At 34.6% G+C, this 22,140-nt stretch overlaps 2 protein-coding genes and 1 pseudogene across 4 annotated transcripts in view; 1 reads left to right on the forward strand and 2 right to left on the reverse strand.

Moving 5' to 3' along the window:
- The window catches only part of Rbcn-3A (rabconnectin-3 alpha), a 127,058-nt gene that overhangs the window by 62,483 nt on the left and 42,435 nt on the right, over positions 1-22,140 (forward strand). For all 3 annotated transcript variants that reach the window (XM_022082100.2, XM_022082080.2, XM_022082090.2), the window contains exons 32-39: positions 180-454; positions 558-821; positions 2,951-3,058; positions 3,660-3,852; positions 4,914-5,077; positions 6,160-6,313; positions 7,064-7,162; positions 21,281-21,484. In XM_022082100.2, coding sequence (XP_021937792.1) covers positions 180-454; positions 558-821; positions 2,951-3,058; positions 3,660-3,852; positions 4,914-5,077; positions 6,160-6,313; positions 7,064-7,162; positions 21,281-21,484 — 1,461 coding nt within the window. The remainder of the gene's footprint in view (positions 1-179; positions 455-557; positions 822-2,950; positions 3,059-3,659; positions 3,853-4,913; positions 5,078-6,159; positions 6,314-7,063; positions 7,163-21,280; positions 21,485-22,140) is intronic.
- LOC147871187 (uncharacterized) lies at positions 8,187-12,759 on the reverse strand (annotated as a pseudogene).
- Positions 14,858-16,765, reverse strand: LOC147871188 (ionotropic receptor 21a-like). Its single transcript, XM_087340112.1, has one exon. It carries the CDS (start codon positions 16,763-16,765, stop codon positions 14,858-14,860), a length of 1,908 nt encoding a protein of 635 aa, XP_087196238.1.

Raw genomic sequence — 22,140 nt, forward strand, 5'->3', positions numbered from 1 at the left:
TTTTAAAATTTGAAGATAATGTTTTTGAAAATGGTCAAATGAAAAATTGCCTCTTGAGAAATTTGATTATATCCTCTATAAGGAGACAGACTTTTTTCTCCTCTTCAGAACCATATGCTCATTGTTTCATAGTGACATGTACCATATTAATGTATTGAGTTTATGGTTTTATGTTTCAGATTCTTTGGATGACTGTGGATTGAGATTTTTGTTGGCAATGAAGCATTATAACTATTTATTACGATGCTTGCCAATTGCTCAGCGAGCTCAGTTCCAGCGCCAGGGTGTTGCCACCAATAACCTGGTATGGGCTTTCCATTCTGAGAGTGAGGAGGAATTGCTTGCTCTCATTCCATCATATGCTAAAGGCAGTCCTAAGTGGTCCATTTTGAAGGAACTGGGTGTTGGATGGTGGCTCCGAAACCACACACTGCTCAAAACGTGCATAGAAAAGGTATGGTTTGCAGTTAATGTCTCATACAAGTTTGATTCAGTAGAAATCCAGCATTAATGCATTTCTCAGGTTTCTGTTCACAAATAAAATTAATTCTGTCTAGGTCGCAAAAGCTTCATACATGGTGAAACAGGATCCTTTGGATGCTGCTATTTTCTATCTTGCCATGAAGAAGAAGAGTCTTGTTTGGGGACTGTTCCGTTCAAAGAGAGATGACCGCATGACTCACTTCTTCTCTAATAACTTCTCAGATAATCGGTGGCGAAAGGCAGCTCTTAAAAATGCATTTGCACTGCTTGGGAAACAGCGATTTGAACATGCTGCTGCATTTTTCCTTCTGGCTGGAGCTTTGCGAGATGCAATTGAGGTAATATTGTTTTAAATGAATATATTGTGTTTACTTCATTTTATTCAGTAAAGTCTCTGTGTAACCAAATTTCAGTATAACAAATTTAAAGTGTTATTTAACCATTCCCAAGCAAATCTTGCACTGGCAGTGTTTGAGAATTAAAAAGTATGTTTGCTTTAGGTAGTTTGATAAATGTGCGCTAGATGTCACAAGCATACAAATCCTTACATGTACTGTAATCTTGATTTAAGTTTCATGAACTGTGAGATGAAATTGTTCTGACTACAGTCTTTGCTGGAAACAAGTAACATAATGTGGTATGGAATAAAGTGTCTAGTGATGATAGGTTCCTATTTTAGATTGTGTGGATAAAAATCTTCCAGAAGTAGAATCTAGTAACAGTTGTAATTAAATTGGTGATAATCAAGAATCTGATCAAAAAGTGGCTATGAGCTAGATTTTGACTTTGGGATTAAATGGTTAACCAGTATGCTACTATAATGTGTGGCCAGTTGGACTACATATTAGCCATGATGCATGTCTGATGTAGGATAATTTACATAATCATAGATAGATAAATGATGAAGTTTTTGCCAGTATTTATTGTTTCGTTGAATTGCCTGGCGCAGTGTTCTGCAAATTTTCTTCTCCCTTGATACCCTAATTTGTCAGATACCACAACATTTTTCCTCAGCTAAAGGGGGCATGAACTATATAGTGATGCATCGTTTTTGGCGGGGGTTTTCCTTTCTTTCTTTTTTTGCATGAATTACCACACTTGTCAGTTTGTTTTTGGATTTTCTTCTTCTTTGCAACTATTGAATTTAAAGTACATGGTGCCAATCCAAGGCGTTTAGCAATGTCGATTCTTTTTTCAAATGGATTCTTCTCCACTTCTTCTATAATTTTTAATCTTTCTTGAAGAGTTCTGACTTGCTTTACTGGGCGAGACATGGTACAGGAATAATAACAAAATAATTAACAGGAGTAACAGGAATAACAAAATATTTACAGGAACAACAACAAAAATATAGACTGGAACAATAACAGGAAGAATGGAAATACTATTACTGCCGAACTCGACGAAACGTAGCTGTAGAAGACACTGAACCACTGGAAACGGGATGAACCAGAAGAATGAAAAGTGTGCACCCTAATAAAACTCATAAAATTTCTGACAATGAGCACCGCCATTCATTCCAACTATCACCCCTGCACCGCTGACCCCTCATTCCAAAAGAATCTGTGCTGGTTGGGCGACATAACAGGTTACCGCTACTGTGTATTCCAAAACCATTGTGCGTCTTTCGGTATTAATTTATCTCAAAACCAGCATTTTAAATTCTAAAAACATCGTGTAAATTTCGTTATAATTTCTCAGAAACGATCATTGTGGGAAAATTGTGGGCCAGGACTAAGATTTTTGAACGATTGATGCGATAAAACGATAGTTCGAGGAACGATAGAAGCGGGAAAATGTAACATTATTTTATATGGGATATATCAGGGACCGAACAAAACGATGAACGGGAAAACGATAGTTCAGGGAATGATGGATTGAGGTTTCACTGTACATGGCTGTAAGTATGTATCTACAAAATGTTATTGCACTGTAAGAATGCAGGCATATGAATACAATACATATCACATGTGTTTGTAACATACATATATATGTAAAATGAATTCTAATTATGAAAGTACAAAATATAAGATATTGCCTGAAGAAGGTTGTCTTCTGGGTTGTTGCACCTTGTAGTCTGGTAGAAGTTTACCGATGTTTCAGAGGTCCTTGCAAGGACAGCCATCTTCAGACTCATCACTGTGGAAACCTCAAATCCTTCTAAGATATTGCCTCTTTATAACCTGCTAACATATGATGTCATTTAAAAATTCGTGGCCTGCCTGAAGCATACCGGTGTGCCACAGCACACTCGTTGAGGAACTCTGGCATAGCAGAGTGATCATGCACAATATCTGGTTAGTTTTCAGATGTCCCATTCCTGTGCTGGTATACTGATGCATTGTGTTAATTCAGTATAACCCATACTGCAAAGTTACTTCTGTTTTATGTTTGTGCTTTAAATAACATATGCTGAAGCACTGAAAGTCATTAACTTCAGATATAAATGTACATTTATATTTGTTAGGTGTGCCTGAACAAGCTTGAAGACTTCCAGCTAGCAATGGTGATTGCACGCCTTTATGAAGGAGAGCTTGACTCAACTCCTCCAAATCTACGACGACTTTTATATGAAGTGAGTGGTTTCATAGAATGTTAGTAATTAGAGATTATAACATTTCTTATTAGTCCTTGAAATAATTTTTTACCAAAAAATAACATTTCAATTTCTGTTTTTCATTCAAGCAGGGCTTCAGAAATGTACTTGCCCAGTCACCATGGTTGAGTTAATAGAAACTGTTTGAAAGTGCAGTTGTAATAAGTTTAATAAGTCTCTACATTATGTTTATACGTGATGTGCATCATTCCATGTTATTGCATTATTAAGGGAGTTATAAAGAACTGTGCAGAATAGAAGCTGAATGTTATATCTTTATTTTGTTCAGAATTTTGTGTCATACCTTAAATAGTATGCTTTATGGTCTAGAGATCATATTAAAATATCTGCTGAGTTAAAGCTACTGGAAAACAGTTACATCACAGTTGCTTGGTAATTGATTGGCCTTCTGTCTACCAGTGAGTCAACACTTCGTTCCCTATCCTTTCTAGTTTACAATACGTAAATCATTCTTTTATCTTGTTTAAGTCTATGTAACATTTGCAGTAAAAAGACAGTCATAAAAAAAATTATGTAGTTTATAATGAGTAAACAAAGTTATATCAATTGTTCTGTTCAGGAAATCTTGGGCTGTGATAGTGAAGGTGGGAATCAGTCTTTGGCCGAGGCCCACCCTGATCCTTTCTTGCGATCCATGGCTCTCTGGATTCTGAAAGATTACACAGGAAGCCTCAATACCTTGTTGCAAACCAACACTGGCTCCATGCATCCACAGTACTCTGACAGTGATGATAAGTTTGAGGGTTCATCAGGTGAGACATGATTTTGCTGTAATTATTCTTGCTGAGGAATGACCGGTTTCTAAAGGTATGAAGATCATGAGTGGAGTGATTGCAGATAATGTACACTGGAAATTTCCATTAACTGTTTATTGATTTGAGTTGTCCAGTTGTGTTTAACTTCAGTACTTACCTTTTAAATTTCCTCCGTTTGGTGTTTTCATGCATTTCATATTTGGCCATTGTTCATCAGAAAAACTATAGAATTTGCACTTTCTCACAACAGTTCTCTTGTGAAAGTTGTGCCATATCATTGATGATGCTGAAGCTAATTCAAATGTAAATGTACCTGTCACTTTAAAACAGCCACAGAAATAAGTTTATGTCATCCTGTCTGTGAATTGAAATCAGTAAATAATTTAAAACAAATATCTTTCCTTCTAATTTGGTAATGTAATCTGTTTTTAATGACTTCTCTTAGAAATCAGTATCATTACTGAATAATATTGAACTGGAGTTTTGTACATATTTTAAAACCCTTAAATTTCTGTGGATAAAACAAAAAATTGGAATTCTGAATTCTAAATCTATTTCCATTTCATCTAATTCCTTTATCAGGAGATATTGTTTGGGTTACAACACATTTCAGCAGTAAGGGATTATATTCTCACTCTGTAATGTGTTGACTCAATAGTGAACTTCTGTAAATAACATTTAAGATATTAATTGTCCATGCTTAATCGTTATTTATTGCTAGTGAAATTAAATGTAACATTTTGTTACTTCACATATCTCTTCATGTTCAGATTACATTTAAAATAATGTTTAATTATTAAGACTTTTAAAAGAGTTCCTGCAAAATACTCTAAGAAATTGTGAATTTCTTTGTGTTGCAGCTAGCCTTATTCAGACAGACTTTAAAAATATTTAGTTATTAATACTTTCCAAAAATCCTTTGAAAATACTCGTGTAAGTGTAGAATTTCTTTGTATTGGCATCTATTCTTTATTCAGACTAAATTTAAAAATATTCATGTAATGTTTAATGTTCCTGGAAAATATACTTAGATATCCTGTGTATCTTTGTGTTGATAGCTAACCCAAATGTGTTCAACTTCTATGTATACCTGCGCACACACCCACTGCTGATTCGTCAGTATATTGCTTCTACTGCTCAGGATAAGAAGACTGCTCATGCTGTTGTTCTGTCTGGCTTCAGTTATGGTTCTGATGCCAAACCAAGCAATCCAGACAAACAAGTAAGAGTCCACACATGATATTTATGAGTTTAAATAGCTAATTAATTATAATATTAGGGAGTTGCAGTGCTTTCCTGTAGAAGCTAGTATTTTTGTCTTGCTTGAGGTTAACTCTGTTAATAGTTTTATCATACTGGATTTCACATAGAGGTTTTGATTAAATTCTCTTTGTTTTTATGCTAATTGAAAATAATAGTCTGTGCTCAGAGAAGTCATGTGAATATTATAGAGTGGTACAGAGAGTGGGACATCTCAGTTCAGGGATAGGAGAGTAAAAATTTATTAGTAAGTACAAGAGGATTATGCCAAGGGAGTATGTGACTTTTGGATGTGAAGGGTAATAATTATTGATGAATATATACTGTATTTAGACAACAGAGAAGGAAGATGTAATATTAAGAACTTCATTGACCAAATAATTGTCTCGGTGTTGAATTTATGTAAATATAAGAAAGACTGGCAAAACCATAGAAATTGATTATAACAATTGATCAGTGTTGTTTTTAAAACTGAAAGAAAATTTTAAAAAGTTGTAATTGGTGTCTTTGTTTTTTTAGAAGCTTGTAGTGAGTTCTATGTAGAGAGGGTTTGGTTTAAGGAAAAGAATATAAGAATGCATGCATGATTGCAGAAATATAACTTAAATATGCAAATCACGTAGTATGTTCTTGCAGCATGCAATTGGCATGACTTGAACTCACAAAAACTTGACAGTCACTCACACAAAGGATGGTGAAATTACTTGGCAATAAGAGTACCTCATAACTTCAAACTTCAGATTGGAGAATATTTCATTATCATGTCTTAAATTGCTAATGCATTTACATAGAGGTTAAACGTACACTTGCCACAAGTTTTCTGTATCTTTCTCCTAGTGAATGTATTTCTGGAACCCTGAGTACAAGTTTATAAGGAAAATTCCCAATTTTGACATTTAGCTTTAGAAATGTTCACATACATTCAGACCAGAATTTATGAAAGACTATCTGGTAGAACTGTGTAGGGATAGAATAGAAACAGGTCTGGGAATTAGTGACAGATTTTTGTGGCTGCTGAGCACTAACTGAAGATGTTGGTTGCAGTTACTATTGGAGGACTCCATCACACCTCTTGAGCGCCAGTTGTACTTCACAACAGCTCATGCCCACTTCAAAGCTGGATGTCCTGCACTTGCATTGGAAGTACTGTCAAAGCTGCCCAGCAAAGTGATTGATGCGAATGGGAATGACTCACCAAGTATGTTGATTTGACTGAAAGAATTTGAACTGTCAGAGCAAGGGCACATACAACAGAGTCCTTTTTACTCATTTTTGAATATATTATTTGACAAAAATATATAAAAGAGCAACAATTCTTCTTTCATTGAGTGAAATCTAGGGAAGATAATGACTTTTTCAAATTGATATCATGCTCTATTTGTGTTTTATGTGATGTCTAGCTTAAGTTGCATCTCACTTGCATACTGCTAGACTGTTAATCATGGAGTGGAAAATGAAAAACTCTTGTTCATTTATTATACTGGCTACTAAACTGTTGGGAAGAGAGACCAAGAATGCTAATGTGTAGTTTGATATGTAGTATTGTTTCTCCATTTTACAAACTCTTTTAAGTTCAGTTTTAATTTGATGTTTAGGAATCTTTCATACTACAGATTAGATATTATCCCATAATATGTAGGAGGATGGAGTGGTCTTAGAATGTGGCTAACTGTGATGATAGTGGCAAGGAATACATGCAGAATTTTGGTGGAAAACCTTTTAGAAAACTGATGACAGAGTAAGTATGACCCCTGAAATGGTGGAAATCTACCAGACTACACATAACAACCCAGAAGACTGCAATCTTCAGACTCACTGCAGTGAAAACCTCAAATTCTACATGTTTTATTAAATTTATTATGTGGTAGTTTCAGTATCAGTTTTATGCATAGAAAACAACCTTAGAAATTGGGAACCAGGAACTGATGTAATGTGTTTATGGGTGCAGGTTTGCTGAATAGTCCTAGTAAGGTGAGAATTGAGGACTCACAAATCAACACTGGAATTCTGAGTTGGGGTGATACTACAGATTCACAAAGAAATATAGGTAAGTTATGTTTAATTGTAGACCTAATTGGCATTACAGTTGTTTGTGCAATTAGGAGACCTGGTGACCTTGGAGTAGAACACAAACACCACATTCTTGTTTAAAGAGTCCTTGCTTCAGTCCTCAAATGGCTGTTGATACAGACTTATCAGAATCTTTATACTAGCTGGAGTTTATTGGGATTGGTAAGAGTATTGTGCTTATGTGATGGTCCAGGATCTAGATTTAAGCTCTGCATCCCTTCTGCCATCTTTTATTCTTGTCAACATCTTGCCATTGGGAGTGCTGGACCCCCTGTTGCTGCTCCATCAGAAGGGGCACCTTCACTTTACCATGTAGGCAACAGTCAGGACATTCGATATAAATGTAACTGATGATGTGTGTACATATACTACATACTGTTTTTCTTGAACTTAACAGTGATTTGATATAGTTAATATTTTAAAGTTTCTTATACTATAGTATGACAGAAAAACTACAATATCGACCAGACTACACAGCGCAATAACCCAGAAGACGGATATCTTCAACTTAAAATAAATTCCCCAATTAATAAATTTTAAATTATAGAATATGTGATTTAAAATATACAGTTTGGTTCTGTTTACAAGGTAAAACCATTTATTTTAAAATTTCTTAAGTAATCTCTCTATTGCAGACATGCTTTGACCTTTCCTGCATTATGATTTTGTGCTTGAACCTTTTCTGCATTATGATTTTACTTACAATTCATGCTGAACTTTAATAATACTAGCATTTTGTTATGTCTTTTCACTAAAAATGTATGCCATCTTGCTCAGCAAGCTGTTTGTACACCTTTACTTTTAAGAAATTAAGAATATACATTGCTTACAGCACTCACTAGTAGTTAAGTGAATTGGTTACTATCTGTTTGTAAGTTGGATCTGATGATACTGATTTGAATTTCATTTAAGACGTGGTGATTTCAACATTGAATTATCACTGTATGTCTGTAACTGGAATTTGGTATTCATCTTTTTATTGAAAGTTCTTTATAACTCTTTCAGTTTGTAATTTTCTGCACTTTCCTTGTTACTAGTGCAACTTCCACCACAAATATAAATGAACTAAGCAACAGTCCAGTAATAAGAATGTAGAATGCCAGCTGAAGATCAGAGACTGAGAATAATTTCAGAGTTTTTGGTTTGGGATGAGATTTTCTGTAACTTAATCTTGTCTTGATGTCAGTTGAATCCCAGTACCACTTCTGTGTCAGCCCAGATTCCATAACTTTTTGGAGAAATGAGTTGAACTCTTGTAGATATGGATTACCTTTTGGGAGTATGTAAGCTAAGTAATAATAGGCTGGACATTCTTCAACCATGTGCATCAGTAATGTGCCATCTGGTGAGAGATATTTTGCGACTAGAAACCTTATACTGCTCTCCCGTTCAGTAATAGCTGCAACAGATTTCAGTACTTGTTGGATCATTTTGTGTCGTGTTCCCTCAAACACTTTAAATTTTCTACTAATAACATCTCCATTCTTGAGCATATCCATTATTGAAAATGATCCTGTGAGAATCTGGAGATTTGACTCATGAAGTTGGTCCATTGTGTGGATATCAGTCCCATAGTTTGGAGTTGTTATGTTGGTAACCAAAAGTCCTTGGAATGTGTTCATGAGTACTAAATTGAAAAGTAGGCATGACGCAAACAGCAACCGTTGCACTAGGATCTGGGGAGGACGATGTACTGGTGACAGCACAAAAATTTGAAACATGTTAAGTGTAGGCAAACATCCAGTAGAATGTTTCTGTAATTTGTATTTGTGAAGGAAGTAAAAGCACATTGCACACACAACATAGACCATTAAAAATGACAACCATACTTCTGTCTTGTAAGACACAAACATGTTCTTCCATTTTGGTATCCGTTTAGCTTTCGGTGCTATGATACACAATTTATCACTGGCAACAGGAATTGAAAAGTCAATATCGTCTACGCCATACCACATAATGAAGCGTGAATTAAATGATATTTCAGTTTTCCCATACACTACGTCTGCAAGAGATCCCACAACTGAGCCATTTTGCAGCACTGACCCATATGGTTTGTTACCGTAATTATTATGAATCTTGAACATGAAGTTGAAATACTGAGCCACGTTATAAAGGATATGTCCATCCATTCCTTCATATGTGGTGGAATTGTTAACATTATTCATAGGAATTGCTGTTGGGTATTGCTCGAATATAGAAACTTGCAGTGGGTACCCATGGACATTTCTTAACCTTTTATGTGTGTATGCAGTAGAAAGGTCATGGCCATATTCAAACTTATAAATATTTCCTCTTGAATTGTTTGCATTCATCTCAAACGGATTGTACATCTATACTTTTATGGAATTATTAGTATATACATTTAGTTCACAGTTGAAGTGTGAATGTCTTGTCACAATCAAAACATTTAGTACTCTTTCCTTTGACCAGAGATTATTAAAGATAGACAGAGCTGTAGATTTTATTGTAATTTCATTTTTGTGAAAGAAGTTATGTAGTATTATGATGGTGAAATGGGCATTGTTATCCCATTGGTGAATACAAATTTTAGCATTCTGAAATAAACGGAACAACTCTTTTTCATTTACAGCCAACAACAAAACAAATTTTTGCTTTGAAATAGGAAAACTTTGGTTGCATGTGTCTGGCAGGATTATAAACTTGGTGATAGGAGTTATCTCTTGCATGTGAATTTGATGCAATAACATAGTAATGTACTGAGACATTGGTTCATTATGCGGAATTGTCTCACTAAGAACAAATAGGTGATACGATTGTTTCAGTATTTTAAAGTAGTGCGTGGTCCACCATTTGTCTGGCAGAAAGGACTTGCAATCTTGTGTTACAGTACTAAAGGTTTGTGTACTCTGTTTTGTTTTGATGTAACACACCAACAAAAGAAGCACACACTGCTCTGCCTTGCCCATAACTGTAATTGAAAACTTGGCAAAATGCCTGCAAACAAAAAAAGATTTCATATTAAAACATAGGAAGTATTTTGTGTAATTTAATAATTAACTTCATATACTGTTGTTTGATAATCAGTATACAAACTAGGTTACTCATAGTAGCCTGTACAGTTGGTGAGGTTTGACATGATACTGGCATTGGTTGTATAGTATCAAAATCATGGAGCTCATCCACACAGATGGTTTTATTGTGTGTTATGTCGATACAGTGCCACTATGAAAATTTCAGGTAGGTATACTGAATAATGATGGAAAAACTGACCCTAGTGGCTTGAAATTAGGTGGCTGGAAACTAATGCATAGTCAGGGTCTGAAAATCATTTTCAGTGTCTGATAATTCAATGAACAAGAAGAATGAGATGGGCAGGGCATGTGGCATGCGGCATGCATGGATGGGACAAGAGGTGTGCACTGGGTATTGGTCAGGAATCCTGAAGAGAGGAGACCACTGGGAAGACTTAGATGTAGATGGGAGGATAATATCAAGCGGGAGATAGGAGTTGAAGGTGATTGGATTTTGCTGGCCCAGGATAGGGACTGGTCGAGGGCTCTTCTTAATTCGGTGATGAACATTCAGGTTCCCTAAGCCATCTAGTTCTTCAGTGAAAGTGGAAGTGCAACAAGAACTAGAAAAAAAACCACTGTCTAGTGCTGAGGTTAAGAATGAGTAGGAGCTTTTCTACCTCTGCTCCCAAATGCCTAAATGGTGTGTAGTAGGACAGCTTTACCTTGCTTTATTTTATAGAAAGGAAAACAGATGAGTGTCAGTCATTCTTTTATATTGTAGATACAGATGTTTTGTTGCAAAGCTGTTCACAGTCTGTAGGCAGAAATTATGTTTGCCATTATTGAGAAAGCCAGTAAAGATTATGGATAGTGGCCGACTGGGTTGCGATGCTGTGTGGTCTTGTAGATGGAGGAGATACAGTCCTGAGAAACAGAGGTAAACACTTACAAGACTACATGATGACATGACCTAGAAGACCACCATCAAAATCTTCACTGCTGTGTGAACCTCAGATCTCACATCAGTAAGGTTTCATTTGAGATTCTTGTAGAAAATGGTTTATATTTGACACACAACTTTTAGCACAGACCTCCTGGAACTAAGTTTCATCTGCTGTAACTGAAACATAAAATGATACTTTTGATTAATATTTTTGAAGTATAACTTATCTCAGAATTGGAACTCTTTCATTTTCAAATTATTTGATGTTCTAAAGAAATATAGCATTTGGAATTTTTAGTGTTGTATGTCCAAATAGAAATTCCCAATATTACCCCTGTAGTCTGACCATTTTATGTAAGAGCTAGGTTCTTATAACCTTAAAATATCAGTATTTCAGCGATTATTTTCTTCTTGTACTTGGCCTGTACAGTTCTTTATTGATACTGAATTCTGAGAGCCATGTACTAACCAAGATACAAACTACAAGAATAAAAGCTAAATCATGTTCAACATCATGATGTATTGTATTATTATGACTTATTCTACATCCTATCGTCATCTGACTAACTTATGGATCCATGGAATGTAATAAAGATGTATGTATTTATGTAGAAGTTACAGTATTATAAAATCTAAATGCAGAAAGATACTGTTGAATCATATTAATCAGTTACTTGAAGACTAGAATTAACTCTACAGAATACTGTATTTAATATTTACTAATTGAGAACTGCTTCAGATAATGTTCATCAAACACACACTGAAGTAAACCTTTCATTTATCAAGTACATTTCTTTAAAATGGTGAAGTGTTTGTGTTAACTTTCAAATTGGGAAGTTTTACTAAATTTTGTTGTCATATTATATTTTTGTTGAATTTGGACAGCAATAACAGGCACTTTACCTGAGAATGTACATGCATTTTTGTGTCCATCTTGAGCGTAATTCACTGAGTGAAAAATATTTTAAACAAAAGTTGTAGAAAAAATGAAACACATTTTATGCTCAGTACACTTGTTCTGTGACCCTTATAGGTTTTGAGATAATTAAACAAAAGGTATTTTTGTACTGTGTCATAGTGTGAGAACTGTTGAACTGATGTGGATAACATTTTGTTTCGGGGTTCCCTGGTCATATGCCCTGCCTGTTTTATTCTGTTATAGAATGCACAGAATGGTAGCAAGCATTCACAAATTGAAAATCTAGTGGCAGTAATAGACGAAACACCAGAATTATTATGCTATACTTAAATTTCTTTACTTGTTAGAGAATATTGAGAACTGTCTTTGTAACACATTAATCCTCTCTCCAGTAATATTTTACATTTAGTCTTTTTAGTGATACTCTTTATGCTTTAAATTAAATTTGTTTAATGAATCTTATTCTGTGTGTAATGTCTCAAGCATGTTTCAGTATCTATAGTATTATGTAAGGTTAAAACACACATTTCTTCAAAATCTCAGTATTAAGCTTTTGCTTTTAAAAATATGATTTCTATATGAAACTGCACAGTAACAGATTTTAATTTACACAACACAACACAGAATTATAACAGTTTAAAAAAATACAGAAGTATCTAATGAATCCATTTTCTTTTTGATTGAAACTTAAGAACTGTTGTACCTACCTGTGAACATGCTAATGGTATTGGTGGCATGCTACGTCTTCATTGGAGCAAAGTCACAACAAGGGGTGGGTGTGATTAAGTGTTTACTGGAGGTATCTTACATCTTTATTGGAGAATTAATAACATTGTGCACTGTCATTAAATGTTGTATTAAGCTTAAATGCTATGGTTATTATATTAGCTGACAATTATAGGGTATAAAGAAGACAGATGCATTGTCAATGTGTCTTTGCAATAAAAGAAATGGGAGAATTATGATTGTGGCAACATTTTTAATGAGGAACGTTGGAAGCTATGTGGAAGTTGAGTGTCTGTTGACATTTATATTAAAATTCCTGATGTGTTTGAATATAAATATATGATACATTTAATTATGTTGCCGCTTTGTTCATATGTATGTCTGTTTTCGGTTCATTGCATTTTGTAATGTCATTAATTTATTGGACCAGTGCAATGCTGTCAAAGAAAGTTGATGAAGTTCTTGTCTATGATAGAGGTCCACCCCGCAAATGGCAGAATATTATCGTTACCTTGTGATTCTGCTGGTTTAAGGATATTAGTTACCACCCAAGTGCCTGTTCCAGGCCTGGTCCAAATTGAGTGTGACATATTCAGATTCATGAAGACATTTCTGTGGGGAGATAGATTTATGACAATGATGTACTGAAAGCTGATATTCCTGTTTCATTTGAAATAGAAAAAAATAATTTATATTCTATTGTACTCTGGTGCTACAAGAAACATGGAACAGTGTGGAGCGTTGAAAGATGCATATTTTTAAAACTTATGATGTAGGGAATTCTTTGAAAGACACTTGCATGTTTTCTTACATCACTTTTATAAGATTTACATGAACTTATATTTACTTTTTCTCTCCCTCTTTGGTTCTTCAGTGAAATTAATTTAAGGGTTTTCATATATGTAATAAAACAAAATCAAGTATGAGTACTTGCTGAAATAATGGCAACGTGAAGGAAATACAGTAATCTTACTTCTGAAAATTCATGTCAACTTGTAGTCATGTAATGAAAGTGTGTGGTATTTATAGAAAGAAATTATATCAGTTGAAGAGTGATTGAAATATAGCATGATTACCTCTCATAAATGGTGGCAGTTTTTGTCACAGTACATGATCTAGAGTGCAGATCATTTGCATGATAATGTACAACAAACTAATGCATCTTGCAGTCAATCTACACAAAAAAATGAGGTGCAAATATACTTTGTGAACATTAATAGTATTATACTGCTTACAGCTTAGGAGCTTGTCCTTTCATTCTTGTTCTCTTGTATGTGAAAGAGGCTGCACTTGAATTGATTGAATTGGTTGATTATGTTCTGAAATATTTGATGACACAGCTTCAGCTGAAGAGGTTATGTGGTTTTGAATGGGGTGCAAAGATAATCAAGTAGGTGCTGTAAGAATCTGGAAAGAGGGCGTAATGGTCTGTTCAAGCTACTATCCTGATGTTTGTATGATAAGTCAATAGGAAATCTCAGCCAGTTATAACACTCATTAACCTGGCTGAGGTTGAAATCAAGTACATCTAAATACATGTTTGCAGTGTTAGTGCTGCACTAGTCTCCTTAGTGGGTGTATACTTTGCATTACAGTCAGATTCATATAATACTTATTTTCAAGCCACTGCTCTTTAACCTGTAATGTGTGACATTTACATCGTCTGTTTGGGAACACATTATTCCATGTTCCAGTTAAATATTAAATCATATCAGCCACAGAGTCACAGATACATATCTGCTTTTAAGTAGGTGTGAGAGGTCTTCGAGCACATATAAAACAAAAACATAACATTGTTAATGTTAGCAGAAAGCCTCTTGAAATTAATAGCTCAGGAGAAGATTGATGACTATGTTAATTAATGTAAAACGCTGTTTTTTCTTGCATGCTTGTATTTGTGGAGGTGGACACTTTACATGGTATTAATGTCCACATAATATTTATTTGTGACTTTTTTCAAGCTTTAATGTGCAGCATTTACATCTTGCATGTGGGAAAATATTTTCCTGCACAGCAGTTGGTCCTTACAGTGTCAACATTGATTCTACCTACAACAATAACAAAATGCATAAAGTGAAATTATTGATTGGATCGATCTTACACACATTGCTAGTATCCTATTAGGGCTTCCAACACAAATACCAGTATGCTGAATATTAGTCCAGCAACAAATATATAGAAGGCTAGTTGTAGATCTGTAAGTGAAAACACTTTAAGAGGTTCTTGGCTTCTGTATTTTTTTTTCCTGTAAGATAAGAGAGACTTAACATCAGTTCCATCTTGATGCCATTTAAATGTCAGCCCTGCTTCATTCATTCTTAGTATGAAGATATTGATAAGGGGTAAATAAGGAGACCCCCTAGGAAAAATGTAAGCTAGATGGTAATATGCAGGACATTCTTCTACAGTGTGAATGAGTTGTGTACCATCTTGTGCGACGTATATAGATTCAGTGTATGTTGAACTGGTTTCACGTACAATAACTGCTGCATCTGTCAGGTTGGCAACATGATTTAGCAGTTCACCAGCAGTGCCATTGAAAACACTAAATTTCTGCAGTAATCTTTCCATGACTGGTGTCCCAATGTCTTTAAAGACGTCCTTATTCTCTGGAGAACGGCTCCATATAGGAAGATTGGAGTGATCCAATTCAACAAGCGTGTTAATGTCTGCTTCATAAGTGGGATATGTAATGTTTGTTACTAATAAACCTTGGAAAGCATTCATTACGACCAAGCAGAATATTAGACAGGATGCATAAAAACACCTTTCTGATGTTACCTTTGGAGAATTCTGTATCCCAATAAGCAAAAAGACTTGAAATGTTTCAAGAATAACAAGCCATTGTAGTTCTTTAGGGTTATGATACTTCCTCAAGATGAATTTAAAACTTGCTACTATGGCAAATGTACAGAATAATATTAACCATAATTCTGAGTTGAAACTTGAAAGCATTCTTCTCCAGTGTGGAATTGGCTTGGCTTTTGGGACAATAATACACATCTTGTCACTGAGTATGGGATTGGAAAATTCAATATCAGCAGTGTTATAATGCTTTATGAAGCGGGAGTTGAAAGAAATGTCCACATGCTTATAAATAACATCTCCAAGAGCACCTGTGAAGGTACCATTTGGCAAGGGAAAACCATAAACCTCTCCATTTGAGGGAGTAGTAATTTTAGGAGTGAAGTTCATGTAGTGGGTTATGGTAGAGAACATCTGTCCATCCACACCTTGATATGACTCCCAGTTAAGGTGCTGACTATCATTAGTGGGGAATAATGATACCTTTGTCTCTAAGTTACTCTCTTGTAACAAATAAGATGTGGGATAATGTCCAAACAGTGAAACCCTGAGTGGTAGACCATTCAAGTTTTGCAAATTCAGTCTTTTAGAATTGGACAAGTCCTCATATAGATGTGAAATGAAAGGATCATATGTCCATGTATCTGCTTTAATATCAGAGATATTTATGATTATGTCATTTGGATATATTTTTATAGTCAGTATAACAACATTAAGAATGTTGTATTGTTGCCACATCATCTCAAATATAGCCAGAATATCATTTTTTTCCAAAGTTTGTCTGTACAGAATGATAAACATAAATTGAGTCCTGGGGCTGCAGTGCTGAATACAAGCTTTTATTTGTACTGTAAGTGTTGTTATGAACTCATAATGTAGTATCATCAGTAGTGCATCTCCTGATGGTATGTCCATAGAATTAGTCCTACAGCTGTTTGTCTCTAGTTTCCATATTACCATAGGGATGTGTAACTGTTCCTGGATGCACCAGATAGAATATGTAGGTATATCCACAGAATTTAACTGCATTTCTGCAGTTATAAGGGACACACATTTTGCATCAACAAAACAGTTGAAGTGATTGTTGTCTGTTATATCATGTTTTGTTTGGTACATGAAGTTCTTTCTGCTTTGGCTTTTTGTAGTGCTGATTATATCACAGGAGATAAGTAGAGCCCACATTATTATGTTGCCCTGTGTATCCAGTCTCATTTTCCTGGGGGTAAAAGAAATAATGTTGTACTTATACACATATATTCACACACTTGTTCTTTAAGTTCTTTAGTATATGGACTTTATTATTTCTGTATCAGTTTTATAATTTTCAGGGACACTGTTGATGTTTGGAGGAAGCTAATTTTATGCCATTTGACTCTTAATAGGAATTAATGACAGTTATCACATATCATAACCAAGGGAAATGGAAATGTAGGAAGAAACAGAACTAGCGATTTGGCAGAATGTATTGCTACGTAACCTCACTAATCATAGTATTACATAAGAGACTTGAGGCTGGGCAACTGGTCTTTCTTGGATTAATCATTAATCATGTGCACATGTGTATGAGCATACACAACTATGACTTAACATATGTACTAAATTTTATGAAAATTTATCCATTGGTTGTAAAGTTGAAAGGGGGAATGCAGAAACATGCAGGCAGTGTGGTCATAAACCAACTTTCTTGCCACTAAGACAGGCGAGGTGACTATATAAATATCTGTGAAATACAAAATGCTTTACTAGTGTTCCATTGGAATTTGCATTGCTGCTTGCTGTTAAGCAATTTACATTGCAGGAGGTACATAGTATATTCAGAAAAATGTTGAGTTAGTTGTGGTCTTGTGAGGTAATAAACACTTAAGTTCATCTTGATCCTATCTGTCGACTTTGTGTTTTCTTTAGCTTCAGGATAGAATAAGATTATAACTAATTATTGAAAATGCATGAAATTGTGTTGTTTCTCTGGTATAATTTCCTCATTTGAAGCAAAATTTTCTTAGTAGCTGTATGACTTACCTGATTAATTTTGCTTGGACTTTCGGTCAGTTTTGAAACAAACTGGTACTAATATGCCAACTGCAAAGAAAATTTAATTCTTTATTCTTATCAGAAGGTTTAGTTGTTTTCCAAATTATAGCATTTGTACTAGCAGCATGAAGTTGTTATAGGACAGTAAAGTTTATTAAAAGATTTTTATAGTTATTGATGTTTGCATATAGTGATTATGTTGTCACCATCAACTTGTCACTCATGTTAGAAGTGATGTGGTCCTTTTGTGGCTTTGTTATTGTTGTTTATAATTTCTCCTATTACGGTAATTTTGCTAATCCAGTTTTCATTTGACTTTTCCCTTTCAAAGTAAAAGTCTTTGTGTTTTAATTATTATCCTACTATCATTATATTATAAAATTCTCTTTGCGGTGCACTTAATTTGATCTGTGGTACTATGTCACAGTTGGCTTGAGTCTTTGTTCTTGTGGTTCAGAATGAGCTCATCATATGTGTGTGTAGAAGTGCTTGTAAATGTGTTTGTGATGTCAGGTTTTAATAACAGGCTATAGACATAATTGAAACAAATTTTTGACGTGGATCCAACATGTACGAAGAATGGACAAGGACAGATTGCCACATCTAATTTTGAAACACAAACCAATAGGAAGAAGAAAAAAGGGCACCCTTTAAAAAGATTCCTGGGCGATTGAGGCTAAATTGGGTCACAAGGGCCAAAATCCTTGGCAGTTACATGATGATGATGGACGTGGATATAGTTATGTTTCTTTCATTCATCTTGTGATGAGTCTCAGTCATCAGATGGCATGTGATATTAATGAGAGCAACAAGTCATGATAAGAAGAAAATATAGTGTACATTAATTGAGATAGAATAGGAAGACAGCTATCTTATAGGTCATCGCACTGTGTAATCTGGTAGAAGTTTACCAACATCTCAGAGGTGCTTACTGTCTCCATCAACAGGGTAATGATGACTGAGGCAGCAGGCATCTCTGAAATATCAGTAAACATCTACTTGACTAGAATGTGCAACAGCCCAGAAGACAGCCATCTTTAGACTCGCCACCATGAAAACCTCAATTTAACTGAGATAGAATTTGACATTTGATGTTCTTGGTCTCACTAAATGACTCCAGCATGTCAAATTTGGTCCCCCACATTAAATGAAGAACAGGTTGCTGGGGAGAATATTTTGATATAGCAGGGAATAAGTAACAAGAAATTTGAGCAAACTGAACAGTGAGAATTTCATAATTTGGATTCTACTTTGAATTTTGTTAGGATGATTATATCAAGGAGACTGTGATGAACAGACCATGTAGCATGCATGGGAGATATGATAAATGCATCCTTAGTAGTTGTCAGAGAAAGTAAAGGCCAGAGACCACTTGAAGGATCAAGACATTATGGGAGAATATTGCTGAAAGGGATTTTAAAGAAATAGGGTAGAGGGTGAAGACTGGATTCACCTGACAATGGCTGTCTTCTGGGTTGTTGTGCTATCATACTTGCTACTGTGAGAACCTGAAATATCAATGGATTCACCTGGCTTAGAATAGGGACCAGTGGCAATTCGGGTTCTGTAAAAAATGGAAAATTTCTTGGCTAGTTGAGCAAGTACTAGCTTCTTGAGTCGTGCTCAGCTCTGTGGAGTTGTTAGTTACAGAACATATTATTCTTATGTGAAATTGTGCCATTTGTATCTGTTTTCATAAAACATGATGAGTTATTCCATATACTTACATACATCTTTATTACATTCCATGTATCCATAAGTTAGTCAGATGACAATAGGCTGTACAATAAGTCATAATAATACAATACATGTTATACAAATACAAGTCATACTGTTATATAAATGTCACAAATACAAAGTGTTCACATAAAGTAGAGATAAGTTACAAATAAACCCACCCATTATATACAATAGATAAATTATGACTTACTTGTAAACATTAGAAATTCATCGACAGAGTAAAAGGAGTGTGTAATTAAGTATCTTTTCAATGCTAGTTTAAATTGTGCCTTTTTATTTACAAGACTAGTGAGATTTGATGGTAGACTGTTGAAAATTTTGATCCTTGCATAGTATGCACTCTTCTGAAAACATGAGAGGTTGGCAATTGGTCTATGAAGCTGATTTTTATTCCTTGTGTTGACACTGTGTACAGCAGAATTAGTTTGAAAGAGTTCTTGGTTATTTACAATAAAGTTCATTAACGAGAATATGTATTCACATGAAAGAGCTAAGATTTCTAATCTCTTAAACAGACTTCTACATGAATTCCTAGGTTTGACACCAGCCATTAATCTAACAATTTTCTTTTGTTAAGTGAATATCTTTTTGATGTTTGATGAATTTCCCCCAAAAAATATTCCATATTTCATTATAGAGTGAAAATAGGCAAAATATACTGATCTGAGTGTGTCAGTGTTGCTGACATGCAACAGAGATCTAACTGCGTAACATGCGCCACTTAACTTAGGTATCAGTTTATCAATATGATTAGTCCAATTTAGATGATTATCAATTTGCAAACCCAAGAATTTTGTGTTTATTGACTCTTGTATATACTTCCCATTATAACCAATACTTAAAGCACATTGTGGAGAGTTATTTGTTTTAATTTTATTATATTCGTTTTATCTAGATTTAGGGCCAGCTTGTTAGCAGTAAACCATTTACTCATATGAGACAGAACTATATTTGATGTTGAACAGAAATCATCAAAATTTTTATTAGAAATTATGACACTTGTGTCATCAAATCATCAGCAAATATTATGGGTTCTGTTAAAGTATTTATTGTTTTTATTGTTGGAGGAAGGTCATTTATGTATATTATAAAAAGCAAGGGCCCTAAAATTGGCCCTTGGGGAACTCCATGTTTTATTGTTCCCCAGTTTGAGAAAAAAATTTAGTTTGTTTTTAGGTGCTTTTACTTCGACCTTTTGCTTTCTATCTGTTAAATAGGATCTGAACCATTGAGCTGCTAATCCTTGAATGCCATAAAAATGCAATTTATCCAACAAAATTTCATGATTTACACAGTCAAAAGCTTTTGCTAAATCACAGAAAATTCCTCCAACATGCATTTTTTGGTTAACAGATTTTAGCACATTGTCTGTTAGTTTGAAAGCTGCATCTTCAGTGGATATACCTTTCCTGAAGCCAAATTGTTTTGGGACTAATATGTTGTTAGCATGCATATGATGACTTAATCTATTGTACATAATCTTCTCAAGCACTTTAGAAAAGGTAGTTAAAAGTGAAATTGGTCTGTAATTTGTCATACTGGTTTTGTCCCCTTTCTTGTACAGCGGTCGTACTACTGATATTTTAAGGCGGTCCGGGAAAATGCCTGTGTATAATGAGTGATTACAAATGTGGGTTAATGGACGACTAATTACAGTAAGAAGAAAATTGACTTGCAAGTTCAGAATTGTACATAAAGTTACATGTCCTTCAGTAAGCCATTCCAGCCACTAAATCGTTCACTGCCTGGCAACTGATTCAGAACATAAATTAAATTATGTAAGCTGTATATTTAAATATAGATTAATTATATAGCATCAAATAAGCAACAGTCTCATTTACTGTTTGTAACCACTATCGCATATCTTATAACCGATTTATACAATGTCATTTAGTAACCTAAAATATAAGCATTTATAGTTATTGTCCAAAGAAGAATGTGTGACTTGTGTTGCAGGCACTTCTTCTAGCTTGGAAATGTCTAATCACGTGTCCTCGTTACCTGACTGGTCTCAACCGGTTACTCTAGCTGAAGAGTCACTACAACTGAAGTGGGATGATGATGATGATGATGATGATGATAACAGTGATGATGATCAGAGCCAGAGACCACTAGAGATGAAGATTGACCCAACGAAATCAGCAGAGAAAACCAATGATGGTAAGTTATGTCCATATAGTCACTGACTTCGGTATAGCGAACATTGAGTATAGATCCTGTTTCACTAGAATTCAAATTGTTCGAAACCCACTGTAAATAGGTTTTCTTTCCCTTTTCTTGTCAATATATTTTTACAGTATGGAAGGAATTAATGATGTAAATAAAACAGATTTTCATATTGGACAAAATTAAGGGGATGTGATTTTTAGGAATGTTTAATAAAACTGAAAGCCACCGATTAGTTTCATGTTTGTCCTAGTAGAAGAGTGCTCAGATTACCTGACCTATTTTGATATAACTTTTTGAGGTAAAAGACATATCCTAAATTTTTTCAAGCAATTTATTTTCATATTCATTTCATTTTGATGGCCACTTTACTTGTTACTATAAATATTATATCTGTTAAGCCCCATGACATGTTTGTGAATCTTGGTATATGGAACTTATGTCACAATTTGCCATATGTAAATTTCATTCATTTTAATTCTTATGGCTCATTTTACTGAAGGGCCTAAATACATCTTTAGACATACCTTATTAAATATTCACCAGAAAAGAAAATGTTTTGGATATAATCGTACAGAATCAATTGAATGCATATTACCATATATCTTAAACAATGTTTGCATAAAACTAAGTGATTTGGAAAAATCTCT

This window comes from Zootermopsis nevadensis, unplaced genomic scaffold (genome assembly GCF_977971745.1).
Source record: "Zootermopsis nevadensis isolate Lab colony 2312 unplaced genomic scaffold, Znev_1.0 Znev_ptg000061l, whole genome shotgun sequence".
Classification (NCBI taxonomy): Eukaryota; Metazoa; Arthropoda; class Insecta; order Blattodea; family Termopsidae; genus Zootermopsis; species Zootermopsis nevadensis.

What these genes read in the sequence shown, in the direction of transcription:
- LOC147871188 (XM_087340112.1), bottom strand. Translation starts at nt 16,765, where the DNA reads ATGAGACTGGATACACAGGGCAACATAATAATGTGGGCTCTACTTATC.